Raw genomic sequence first — 13836 nt, forward strand, 5'->3', positions numbered from 1 at the left:
TAGTGCTGATCAATGGCAAAAGTGCTCAATTAAACACTCAATAATGCTCATCCATCAACAGCGCCTAAACTAGCCTACAATAGCGCTACAACTTGCAAAAGCGCTCAAATAACACCTCAATAGCGCCATTGCGGCACAATAGCGCTAGTTAATTGGATAATAGCGCCAAAACGTAGTTTTCAGCGCTATTGTTCCGACTCAACTTGGACTTAGCAAAAAGCGTATAAAAAATGCATAGAATTTCAAATTTCAAATTTGCGTACCGCTGGTCTGTAGTCATCTAGTCGTTGGAACCGACGAACTCGCTCGAGACGGTGCTTTGCTACTGGTACTGACATCTTGACTACTGCTCGCTCTTCTAAAAAGTCACTGTCAGAGCTATAGTTTCACATTGGTCGCGGTAACAAATGATCCTGTTTTCACCCCTTTCTTCCCATTTAAATCCTTCGCAATCATCGTAATTTTCCCTCACTCACCGTCGTGGTCCCCGTGCACTTCCTGAGCCCCCCATTTCTCCATTTTTCCCCCGATTTCTTTTATTTTTCACTAGCGTTGCTAACTTCTTCTCTTCTACTACCCTGCCAATTTTCATTCTTTTTTGAGAGATCGCCCTATTTTAAAATTTTTTTTGACCCATCTCTCGAGGGGGCATACCGCCCATTAAATTTACATTTTATGGGGCATTTCTTCACCTGTTTTTCTTTCTTTGAAACGACGCGATAAACCACACCGTCTCAAAGAGGGGCAAATATAGTCACACAAATCTGTCCAACTTAATTAAATAAATATTTAATTAATTCATCTTCAAACATTCTCCTATTAATTAAATAAATTATTTAATTTATTTTAATTAATTAATTAAACCAAATTCAAATCAATTAAATGAATAAAATCTATTTATTTAATTAAATCCTCATTTTTCCTCTTTTAAATAAATCAAATAAAACATTTATTTAAATCATTAAACCCCCCCCCACTTGCATTCTCCTAAAAATGCAACTTGCACACATTTATAAAAATAAATTAATTTTATTTTAATAAAAATCTTATTTTCCCTTACCCACCAAATCTAATTTCCTTCTAGATTCTTCTAACCCCTTCCTAATTAGCCTAATCCATTCCCTAATTATTGTCACATTTCTAAGCAACATGGAGTCACTTCTCAAAGACTTCAAAGTCTTTGAAAAGTATTTAATGCTTTGCGTGTTCAACAATTTAACCTCCAAAGTTTTCCAAAACCACTAATGGCTCTTACATGACCATTAATGACTCTTACATAACCATTTATGGTTAATTCAACTTGTCTCCTCAAGCATTTATTGTTTTGACCATGTTTATCTCTTTTGACTTTGCACAAAAGTTTATCTATTGGATAAAAGCTTTATTCTTTGAATAAAGAGTTTATTCATTCAACTAACCTTGACCTTAACTCATAAGGTCATGTCAAGCATTTAATGCTTATTCCCTCTCCTCTCAACCTATCTCACATTGACACATGTCATCCTGGGATTGGGTTGAAAGCCCTCACATGGATTTGAAATCATTCAATCCTGACCCTTGTTGAGATTGCTCAATCTCAACCATCCATTGCTCCATTTTTCCTATAAATAGAGCTCATTTCTTCATAATCCAGATCCTGAAAACTTGTATACATTTAGGCTATAGGCATTTTAAGAGAGCATTTTAACATAATCAATTCATATATTGTCATTTTGGTTAAAATAAATCATTTTAGCATCAATAGCATTTAGTATTAGCTTTTTAATTTACATTTAGAGCAAAATACTTCAATCTCAATCCTCCATAAGCATCCATAGTGCAAAAAGCTGCTGAGAGCTACACTATTTTAGAACTTGGAGAGGAAAAGAACAAAGGAGAAGAAATCAAGAGCATGTTAGGAGACATTTGGATCATCATATTTATCTTCTTAGTTAGATATTTGTCATGCTTTTGATATCTCTTTTGATATACCTGTTTAGATTAGTTTTTGATTGATTAACATTAACAGTTTCTTGTGTGTGGTGCGTTATTTATCATTGACTAATCTTTTCCTTTTTGCAAAGCATCATATATACATTCCATTAAATTTGTTTAATTTTTTTAATTTAAATATTGAAAGATACCTATTAAACTGAAGTTATTACTCAGTCATCAATGCTGCCGAATTCAATTGGCTCAAACCAGATCATACAAATGTTGGAACTCTTTCAGTAAACCAAATCATATAAACATGCGACTAACTCTTCATAAACTAAACAATTTCACTAATAAACCAATCCAGAATCCTTATGGCCTCAAGGAATGGTTATGACTCTCCCTACCTGCAACGTGGATTTTAGCACCTCTTCGGTATTTCGAAAGGCCTAAAGAACACTACGTATCACCCTTTTAATTTTCGTTTCTCCAGCCGACATAGCTAATATGATGTCTATCTCAGGATAAACTGCTCTCTTTTACAAGCTTGAATTTGCGTTTGATATTGTCGAAGGTTAACGGAGAAAAAGAATGTTTGAATGACCTTAAATTCCTGGATTGCCTTGAATTACTAAGTTCCTAGAGGCGAGCATTCATCCCATAATGTAAATCACCACATATGGAATATGGCTCCCGTCTCAGCCTCACATCACATCTTTCCAATACATTTTCTATACGTTTCCCACCATTTTTCTGGTATTTCTGCACTTACACATTCCGTTAAATTCAAATTGAGAAGACCCAAAAAATATCCATTGCATAATTGCCATCTACACTTAAATTATTCTGATGATTACAGTTACATTTCTCACTTTGCTCACAGAAAAAAATTGGAGGTATACCCATTTCATTTCTTTCCTTCGAAGGGGAATTTTAGGCTAAATTGTAGTTTAAAACCAGCTGACTCAGTGGCAGAAAATGTGGAAATTCAGAACGGCAATGATCAACATTCGGAAGAAGGGAATCCCAAAAAGGAGTCTCAGTCCATTGAAAATATTGCATTGGCAATTGAAGAGTTTTTGCCTCCAGAAGGTTTTATAGTGGCTGTTGCATGCATTGTGGGTCTCCTGACAGGCATTGCTGTTGTCCTCTTCAATCTTGCGGTATGTTTTAATTCCTAATCAATACATTTTTAGTGAATATTGGGCATTATTTGAGTTGCAACCTCTTCATAATATTTACACAAGCAATTAAGCACAACCACATTTCAGATTTCGATAGCAGTAAAGATGGATTTACTTCCATGAAAAAAATGACATTAGTTAATGGGGGAAATGCAAAATATAATGAACAAAAGAACTTTACTGTGTACAAGAATGACAACGCATAGTAGGCACCAATGTTTCTATTTCTTGTTTATATAAGTGGATGAAAAAATCCTTCCATTCTGGGAATGTGAAAAGTGCGGCCAATATAGACAAAGTATACGATAGGAAGAAATGTAACGGTTGCTAATATAATTGCTGCTTAAAATGGTTGGATGTGCAGCTATGTATTTCAATTATTTTTGCTATTTTGCCAAAATTCGACACCATTATTGTCTTTTGAGGATACAAGCATGGGGTTCCACCATGAAAGTCCTGGTTTCATAGTTCATGGTCATGAACGGACCAATTCTCAGTGCCAGTAAAATCTTAACATTTTATGTGCTGAGTATCTGCTGGTTGCAATTTGAATCACTTTTCAACTCCTTAAGGCATTGTCAAGTCCAACTCTTGTGATTTTAATCGTGTATGAACGATTAGCAGTGTGCGTGATAGACGGAAAATTCCACTACACAGAGCCTGTCATTCGGATAAATTGTGCATAAAATTCTGAGCGGATGCCTTTAAACTTTCAGGTCCCCTTCTCTAGCGTCAAACTTTATCCAGAAAATATGATCGGTACGGTTTTGTGGGGGGAGGATTGCAAGATGTCCTATTTTTTGTTTTTAAATGTCTTATGTGGCCACGGGCCCATTAGTGTTGGACCTGTCTCTCTCCATGGGACCATGTCATTGCCTTGTATGGGGAATTTGCAAACCAGAGTTGAAAATGTTGTTAAATACCTCGATACATATTAATAAAAACCCTTTTAACAGATAACTCTTGCCTCCCCTACGATTAATAACATAAGTGATCGAGCAACCAACTCCAAGTTTGGCTCTTCCAGTGGTCCCGGCCTTTATTCACCATGTCCTTTCAAATTGCCACAGAGTCTCTGCCTCTAAAAGAATAACAGTTGTCTTATGTCTTTGGCATAATAGTCAAAGATAAGCAAGTTGTTAGGTCTCTAAGCATATGCAGTTAAAAAGAAGCATGGGATCATCATTCAGCCATGTTCTGCATAATTGCTAAGCCATAGGCTAAAACCTGCATTATTTTTCTGTTGCTGTACTGAAAGAACTGGTGTCAGCTTTACATCAATAAAAATGGTTGTCTTTCTTCAAATCAGTACCCCTTAAATGGCCTCCATCATACATAAGAGCTCAAAATGACATTTATTACATGCCATCCTGTCTTAGTAATCAAGGACATTGCTTCATTCAACAAATTGTATGCAACCAGGACTTCGTGATTATTTAGAGGAAAGATCTTGTAGATCAGGTGTTTTATATCCTCTTAAAAGAATTCATAGTTGAGTGATATCAGAAGCCTAACTCCAGCAAAGACCATGCAAAATAGAACTGTGTCTGGCATTGTAATAAGTTGTCAGAGATGATGGACAGAATATATAACCATATATGTTGTTCCTATTGTACCAACTTGGACAGTTGACTCCTGATTTACAACATTATGAGCAATTTTATCTCATTTCTTTGCAGTGTCCTGCACACTGTTCAGAGACTGACTTCATTGGTAGACCTAGTGGTTGGCATAGGGTGATAGCTGCATCTGTCTGTGCCCAATCCAGGTCTCATGATCATGCTTGTATCGCCCTCCTTTGAATCTCTTCCTGGACTGTTGGCCTTCAATGTGAAGAGATGTAAAGTACTCTGATGCCAAAGAGGATAACTCTTCTGGCCTGCCTTAGCTAGATTAATGACTATAGAACATATTCATTCTGAGTACTGGTGATACATGTGTTGATGTGTTTTTTATGACACCATGCGACACAGAATAAAATACTAAGTATTCTATCCTCTCTTGAACAGAGACCTCTTGGATGCTAAACTGTGTGATCAAACGAGACGTAAAGGCTTCCTGCAAAAACATGGAAGTAAAAGTCTTCCTCCAAAAACGTGGAAGTAAAATCTTCCTCAAAAAACAAGGAACTTTTAATTGCCTAATAAATTCTTCCTCCAAAAACGTGGAACTTTTAAATGTCTTAACTGATCTTCCTCTAAAATGTATGTCCCCAAAATTGGACATTATATCGCTAGCATTCCTCAATTTTGTGAAGTCTCTAAAAAGAGACAAAATTGTAAAATATATCGAAAGATAAAAGAAGCAAGGGAGGCTATGTAAGGAAATAGAGTAGTAATAAAGGAATAGAAAGAATATGATATGTGGAATAATCCATGATGGGTATTCCAAGCATGAAGGGACATTACAGAAGACATTAAGATGTTGCCCACGTATACAAACATATGCTTGCTGATAATAATCCAAAGAGGAGACTAACTTTAGGAGGACTTCAGACCCAGCAGATACATAAAGGTCTGACTCTACTTCACCACAAACATTAAGGTGCAGATCTGAAGCAATCAGACATGCATATGAGGCACAGGATCTGAAGCAATCAAACACACATATGCCAGTGAAGAAAGTATAAGAAATGGTGTAGAAGTGTTAGATGACAAAACAGTCCATATCCAGTTTGATGCATAAGGGATACCAACTCTCAAAAGAAATCCAGTGATAAGTCACAGAAGCCATCCTCTTACCACCGCGTTAAGGAAGAATACTGATCAAGAAACATTAAGCAAACTAATAACTAATTTAATCTAAATGAAGAGGTACGTGTAGTCTCAAGCGCAGGAAGTTGCGATGAAGAAACACCTCTCATCCATTATCAAGCATCGATACTTAAGTGGATCGATACCATATCTGCATCATCAGATTTGGAAAATGACTAGTCGCTGAGATATTATACAGAAGAGGCAGTAACTGAAAAGAACAAGGTGGTGCAATCTTTTTATATGGAATCGACCAGTTTGGATGATAGAAGTGACTCATAATGAAATGATAGAAGTTTCGTATTATTAGAAGTGACTTCCTTAATGAGCTGCGATTTATTTAGAAGAAAACAGCGATGCATCAAAGTATCAGCCTCTTGATAGAAGCGGTGGTTATGAAGAAATTAAAATAAAGACTGGCAAGTCTCCTTTATACAGAACAGCGACTTTATAATAGCAAGGTAGCGCTATTGTTTATTTAAAAACAAGCATCGACTATTATTAAGGAAAGACAAAGCGGCTAGATTGAAAGTCAACCATTAATGTGCAGCGATTAAAAGAAGTTATTTAATTATGGAGAGGTTAAGATAAAAAAATAACCATCCATAAACAATATGCGATTTACAATCTAGGTTGGATAATAAGCAATCAAACAAAGAGCGATTTATTAATGATAACAAGCAGCCGACTTCACAAATTATGAAGGATAGTAATTATAATTCAGAGATACAAATGATAATGATAAAAGAGATATCGATGTGAAAAATTAATAAACAGAAGTATTTCACACGTCAGTATTTATAACGCAGCAATCTACAGTGATTCTGCATTGCAGAGACTTAACTACTCAATAATCTAATAGAATGGACAGCCACTTCAATTAATTTGTTAATGGACAAACAATTCATTATTGAAGAGATGCCATTAAAATTCTTCAAGAGATTCATTAATCAAGGAGTGCGACTAGTCTTAAGACAAAAGGTGTGACTTGATAATGAAATGATGTGGGTTCCAATAAAATCAACTCACTTGGAAAAATCAGTGATTATGTATAAAACGACAATATTAATTAAGTTCTGATAGTGGAGATTGTTTTAGACACCTCCAAAGAATCACCCTCCTTCATGATAAGGTATGAGAAAGATATAAAGAGTTGATGGTGTGTGGGGGTGTGAAATACCAAGTCATATCTGCAGGCAGATTTGCAAAATAAGAATAAATGCTAGATGAATTAGATGAATGAGAAGTCATGAATAAGTGAAGTATGCAGATTTGAAAAGAGGATTAAGAAGGGAAGATTGGGAAACTTATCAAGATAAGTTCTTTCTTCCAAAATCTATTCTTAGCATTATGAGTTAAATATTATAGTAAAATGTCTTCAGAATTAATGAAATTATATTTATAAATGTATTACAATTCTCACTTTAAGTTACAAATGTTGTTTCAGGTCTAAATCAAGGGGAATCCCAATTGGGGACATTACAAAAAACAAGTAGAAATTAAGTGGAAATCAAAGGCTAGAAAATGTGAAAGATTTTAGTTCATCTCCTTCAACAATAATTTAAATGCCAAATCACATAGAGAAAGGAGAATGCCAACTTGATAAGGAGGATGGTGAATTTTATTTGCACGATAAAAATGTTTTTTTTTAAAGCAAAGTAGGCCTTATCGTTTGCAAATGTAGGGCACAATTCCTTGTTGCTCTTGCAAATGCGCTCAGCACACATATCGGTGAAAAGGTTCTCATTTCATATATATCTGATTTATTGTTTGTTTGTTCTGCAGATTTGACACAGGGAAGAAGGTGAAATCAAACCTAGAAAGATGAAATCTTGCAGAGAGATGTGTGAATGAGACTTAAAATGGTCATTTCCAGATTGCGGATAAAGTTTTAGGAGGGTTTCTAAGGCCTGCTACAACAAATAGTTGCAAGAAGGTGAGTTTGTGAAGAAGAAGAGCAGAATTATATCAGACTTGAGAAAGATAAAGAAGACCTGAAGCAGATCAGACTTGTAGCGAATTTTAATCAGACCTTTGAACCAATTTAGAAGCAGACTTACAGTAAAATTAGAATCAGAACAAGATCTGATACAACGAATAATTTCAAGGAAGCAAAGTGATGGGTGCAATTCCTCCTATCCCTTCCAATTCCACCCCTCAAGATCATGCTATCCCTCCTTCAAGTCATGTAATCTCAACATTGCAAATTGCCAAAGTCAAATGAAAAGGGTGGAATTCCTTGTATCCTTTGCAAACCCACTCATGAATATGACAAAGTGCAAGGGATAGGTTTGGTAAGGAAGGGCACAACTGCACATGAAGCTTGCAATTCTGCCCGAGAGCTAAAATTGATAAGTCAAGAGAAGAGGGCACAATTACACATCCTACTTGCAATTCTGCCCCGTTGTGACCAAATCACACATCGTCCCATCACAAATGGGGACCCCTCTTTGCTTTTGTAGTTTTGGAATAAAGTGCTGAGCGTCATCCTGTGGATGGGTCAGCAAGAAGTTATTTTGTGATTGCAATGGTTGAGTTAGAGCAATTCACCTTCGAAATTCAAAATTTGGCTAAGGCAGAGAGATCAGGCCGTCTTAGGCTAGAACAGTTTCATCCTTAAGCCACCCTTCCTAGGTTAGAACAGTTTCATCCTTTGACTTAAGCAACCTGTTCTAGGCTGCAACCATCTTGTCCTTTGACCAAAGCAACCTTTTCTAGGCTAGAACCATTTCGTCCTTTGACTTAACCAACTTGTTCTAGGCTAGAATGCCTTTTCTTTTGACTAAGTGGCTCGAAGATTGGAACAATCTCTCCTGGCAAGGCAAAGTTCGTCTTAGGGTGAAGAGAAATAATGTTGCCTTGGAGAAAGTGATTCATTTAATGGATGCAATGAACAAAGATGATGACAACCTTAGTACGTTCAAGGCATAGCATTTGATTTGGATGGCGCCATCTCAAGACTAAAACTGCCACGATGCAATTTGTAAGAGCACATTCAATGTGAGTTTCAAAACTCAAAGATGATCTCAAATAATGAATGCGATGTGTTAAATGAAAGTTGACATATGAAAGGAGAGCATTTAAAACTGGCAACCGTGACTTAATTCGATCAATATAAATCATTTAATTTGATATAGCCAAGCCGTTCATAATTAAAGATTCAAGTTTTGAAGTTCTAGACACGGCTATAAATGATGATTTTCTCGCATTCAATATATACTATTTGCATTTACAAATGGTTGCAAGGCAATTGCATTTAACGCTTAGAAGTGCAAAATTCAAAGTCTTTTGGTGATAACAACAGTGACGCATTTAATACACGATGTTTTGCCTTTGTGAATTGATTACAAGGACATTTAATATAAAGGAGCGATTCACATCGAGTTCATTTCCCCAAGGTGCCACAATTTGAAAACAGGCAAGCTTTCATTTAAAATTTTGAAATAGACATTGAATAAATGCAACCTAGGTGCCTCTCTGTAAATACCCAGCATTAAATGAAGTTGGTCGAGCCGCCTGTGATGGAGTATCAATTTTTCTTAAAAGATGACCAAACCAGTGTGTTGGTCATTTCATTTGATCAACACACAAAATCGATATCCTCCTTATGAAGGCCAGCGATCTCATTTCAAATCAGCAAATTCATCTTCACATGCAGCAACTTGCTTTAGAGGCAGTGAATTTGTAGACTGAGGACATCATCGTATCCATTGGCAGTGATTCCTTAAGTTGGAGAGTGATTATATTATACACCAGCAAATTTTGCATTGACAACGAATTCATTTGTTATTGCCCACGATTTTGATCAAGAGCAAGCATCGATTTGATTTAGGCAGGTTGAAAACATTGAAGGCAATCATCTTATGGCAAATCGATTTGGAGACAATGGCATTGTGTCTACTTCACATCAGTGAATTCAGTCCCAGCGATTTCCATTTTTGGTCAAGCTAGTCCACCATAACAACGATCTCCAATTTGAAAGATAAGGGGCAATTGTGTTGATCGATATTCACAGTGACTAAGGTCTTTCATATACAAATATGACCCACCCATGAATTCTGGAGCTGGCGACTTGATTTGGATCAGTCATTCATTCACCAGTCACAGCAAATTCAGCTCTAACAGCAGCACTTTGACCTTGATCAGAATATAGTCATGTTTGCCATTGCTGGTCACAGCAAATTACTTCACCAGTAAGGCGATTTTAATGTGAGAATACAGCGAATTTGAAAGCAAAATTATTGTTTTTACATCAGCATAGGCCTTGAGAAAGGACAATTTTGTCTAAATAGTGATTACCAGCCAGTCTTGAATTGGTTTGCAGGTCTGAGATAGATTCATTTTGTCATATCAGACCTCATTTTAGTGCTGGTATACCCTGTCATTCATCAATTTTCATCTTAGAAGAGTTTATTTGGTATATTTTGATCATCTTTTGAGCATTGACAAGGATTCGTTATTAGTAAAGGTGATCATTTCCATGTTAAGGGTTTGGTATCCTCCTTAGGGTTACGAGTCCTCATCTAGGCAATTAAGTTTTGTTTGCAGATAGAATATCATTCTACAAAACTAACTTAGACAACTCTCACAAGTGAAAGATGGCTAGAGAACGACAGGCCCTCATCAAAGAAGAAACACAAGTCAAATCAAGCACCTCACCCTTCCACTAGTACCTCATCTGTACATCAAGTAGAAATGAATCAAGTAGTTGGAAAAAGTATTGATCATGGAATGAATGATGAGGGAAAACAATAGGTGGTCCAAGACAAGGTAGCCTCACCTAGGCCAACCAATGACAAAGTAGGCAATGACACATATGTGAACAATGAAGATGAAGAACAAGAAGTCACATCTACTCCACGAGAAGAACAACAAGTAAATGAGATGCAGGTTGGAGAGGAGAGATTGGCTATACCTGCATGGTTAAGAGAGAGGTTATCAAAGAACGTGGTTATAGAAGAAGAACAAGATCATTTTGATCTAGGTAGCTACTTGGATAGAAATCAAGAACATGAAAGAAGACAACAAATAGGATGTCAAAGATGACAAGGGATGAAGAAGGATCCATGATAGTATAGATTGCCATTCCTCATTTGTGGTGAGAGGACCTAGATTGATTGTCTCTAAATCATATTCTTCAGCTGCAATCTCATCTTTGGGTTTTGATTTAGGTAGCTACTTGGATAGAAATCAAGAACATGAAAGAAGACAACAACTAGGATGTCAAAGATGACAAGGGATGAAGAAGGATCCAGGATAGTATAGATTGCCATTCCAAGGGTAGATAAACCCAAAGATGAGATTGCAGCTGAAGAATATGATTTAGAGACAATCAATCTAGGTCCTCTCACCACAAATGAGGAATTGGAAGATATGAATGACACAGTGAAGACAAATTATGACATGCTCAAGCTGGAAGTAGAAAAGAATAACAAGTTAGAGAAGGAGAATAGTATATTGAGAGTTTACCTCCAGCAACTCAAATTTCCACTAACGCAACATGATTTGTCAACCTCGCTATCGTCGTTACCTCCTCTAGATACAGTTGATGATTTTGAAAAGATAAAGGCATCAGCACACCTGATGGATGCTTGGATCACTAAAACATATAGACGAGCAAATGCATTCATAAGGGAGTTAGTAAAGATATTTGATAGTATTATGATGATTCTTGAGAGGACTCAGACACTCAAGGTAGCATATGACACCTTTGTCTACACTAGGGACTTCACCATACCTACTTTGCAAGTAATGAAGGCTACTTTGAGGCAGACATTGATGCATGAAGGAATAAAGGATGGACAGTCACATGATTTTCAGCAGTGGAGTAACTTACTTCGCATGAGGAGGCTCATATTCGAAGACATCAGCGACGGATGCGCCCAGGTGGATCAAGCAATCAATTCAATACATGATAAGATCTTAGAAGTGGCTGAGATTATTCTTGAGGAAGGAAAGAATGAAGGATTGACATTGTTGTTGAAGAATTGATGGAGAAAGTGAAGATTATCTTCTTTGAACCAAATGGAACACCTTCCAAGAAACAACTAGATGCTATCCATTCATTCACCGTACTGGCCAGTAAGACAATAGAGTTTGGACCAGATTGGGAGACAACTTTCACTTCGAGCTTGGATGAAATCAGCTACCTTGAAGAACAATTGAAGAAACTGCTTGCAGTGGCAATAATCAAGATAGAATCAATGACATCCAATTCGTTGAATTTGCAAAAAGAGAAAACGATAAGGGCAACAAGATTTTAGAAGAAAGTTTGTTATGATCCTATGTGACATAAATTTTCCTATTGGAGGATTTTCCTCGTATTTTGTGCCAAATGGATGTCATATTCCCATTGGCTGTCATTTAATGTTTTGCAAAAAGTTAGGTATTTTGTTGTAACAAACCCTAATTAGGGTTTAGGTGGCAAAATCTGAGCCCTTGATGATGATTTAATCTTGGCCATCCATTGTAATTGAGAGCTTTATATAAGCTCAGCTCATTTCATTTGTATCTCTTAGAATGAGAGAATGGAGTTGTGAGTAGAAGTTGAAAATCAGAAATAGACGATTAATCAGAAGACTTTGAAGAATTGTTGCTTGATGTTTCATAAATTAATAAAATCATTGAGGTGTTGGTGACTTGTTGTGTTTTGAAGCATTTGCTTGTTTCTTCATTCCTTTTGTGAGAGCTTATAATTGAAAAAAAATAAAAAATTAGAATAGAATTTACTTTGAGTGTTTTAGATGAGTGAAAGATGCATGTGCATGATTGATAGTGAAGCTCCATTATCCATACCTCTAGCAGTTTGTTGATTGCATACTCGCCTTGTGTGGTCAATTGGAATCATTCAACCTAAGCTTAACTTCAATTACTATTCATCATTGATATGCTTCATTTTGAAGGTGTCTATGTTTGAATTAGTGATTTGAAAATCACCAAGCTATCCTTAGAAGGTTGCACTAGTGTTGTGGAGATGTTCATAAGATGTCAAAGCAAAGCTTAGTTGAGCTCACTTGATATTGTTCATTATCTTGCATTCCTAGTTTAGAATAGCATTCCCAAACCCTATCCTCTTTTCACTATTTTTTTTATCAACAATCAGTAGAAGTGGAAAGAGGGATATTGCAACATCATTTGAAGAACATCATACCATTGAGATTGAGTCAAGATACTACATAAGTCCCCTCGTAGGTACTGTTGACGTGTTTTTTATGACAGCTTCGAACACAGAATAAAGTTGCCTAACGGTCACTTCACTCTCTCTTGATCAAAGTATGATTGCATGCTAAGATTGCAAGAAGTTCAAACAATCGACTCCAAGGTTCCTTTATGCTACGGACGTGACTCAGTTGGCTGATGTGATTGCTGGTAATCCAAGGGGCTTTACGTGTGCATAATTCTTTCACTTCTTTGTTGTGGCTAGAACTCCATCATTGGATATAGCGAATATGTGATGCTTCTTCTTCGAACAGGATAAAATGAACTGAAAGTAAAAGGGAAAGGGTTTAGAAGGATCTAAATCTACTCCTAAGAGCAGTGATAACAATGAATAGTGCTCTGGTGGACAAATTCCAAATAAACCAAGCTCTGCTTCACCAAGATCAACTACGACTTTGCAAGAACCGGTGCAATCTTCTGGGGATGCTAGAGGATTTTCAAATCGAGAAAGTACATTTGAATACCCAAAACGGCGCAATCGAAACAACCATCTACAATCGAACTTAGCACAAATTTAAGGGGTTCGGGCTAACTTTACACTGCAACTTACAATCAGCAAGATGCAAAAAGTATGAACCATGGAAATTCATCAAACACCATTACATTTTCCATTGAAATCAAAGCACTATACTACTTCTACTCTAAGTGAGGAAGATGAAACCATGCAAGTTTTGAAAAAATAACTTAAGTGGACACCATCAGAGAACAATGTTTCACTATTATTTTCTCAAAAACTTATCACAACAATTTCATACAAAGCTCCCCCC

At 36.5% G+C, this 13836-nt stretch overlaps 1 protein-coding gene across 4 annotated transcripts in view; it reads left to right on the forward strand.

The window, feature by feature from the left end:
* Nucleotides 1-2206: 2206 nt before the first annotated feature.
* The window catches only part of LOC131028637 (chloride channel protein CLC-e), a 102713-nt gene continuing 91083 nt past the window's right edge, over nucleotides 2207-13836 (forward strand). Inside the window, exon 1 of one of the 4 annotated variants that reach the window (XR_009102633.2) lies at nucleotides 2207-3077. Coding sequence is in view for 2 of the 4 variants with exons in the window: in XM_057958956.2 (XP_057814939.2) it covers nucleotides 2601-3077 (477 nt within the window). In the remaining 2 variants the exon portion in view is untranslated. The remainder of the gene's footprint in view (nucleotides 3078-13836) is intronic. The other 3 variants (XM_057958956.2, XM_057958955.2, XM_057958957.2) reach the window with 3 other exon arrangements.

The sequence above is a fragment of the Cryptomeria japonica genome, chromosome 4 (genome assembly GCF_030272615.1).
Source record: "Cryptomeria japonica chromosome 4, Sugi_1.0, whole genome shotgun sequence".
Taxonomy (NCBI): domain Eukaryota; kingdom Viridiplantae; phylum Streptophyta; class Pinopsida; order Cupressales; family Cupressaceae; genus Cryptomeria; species Cryptomeria japonica.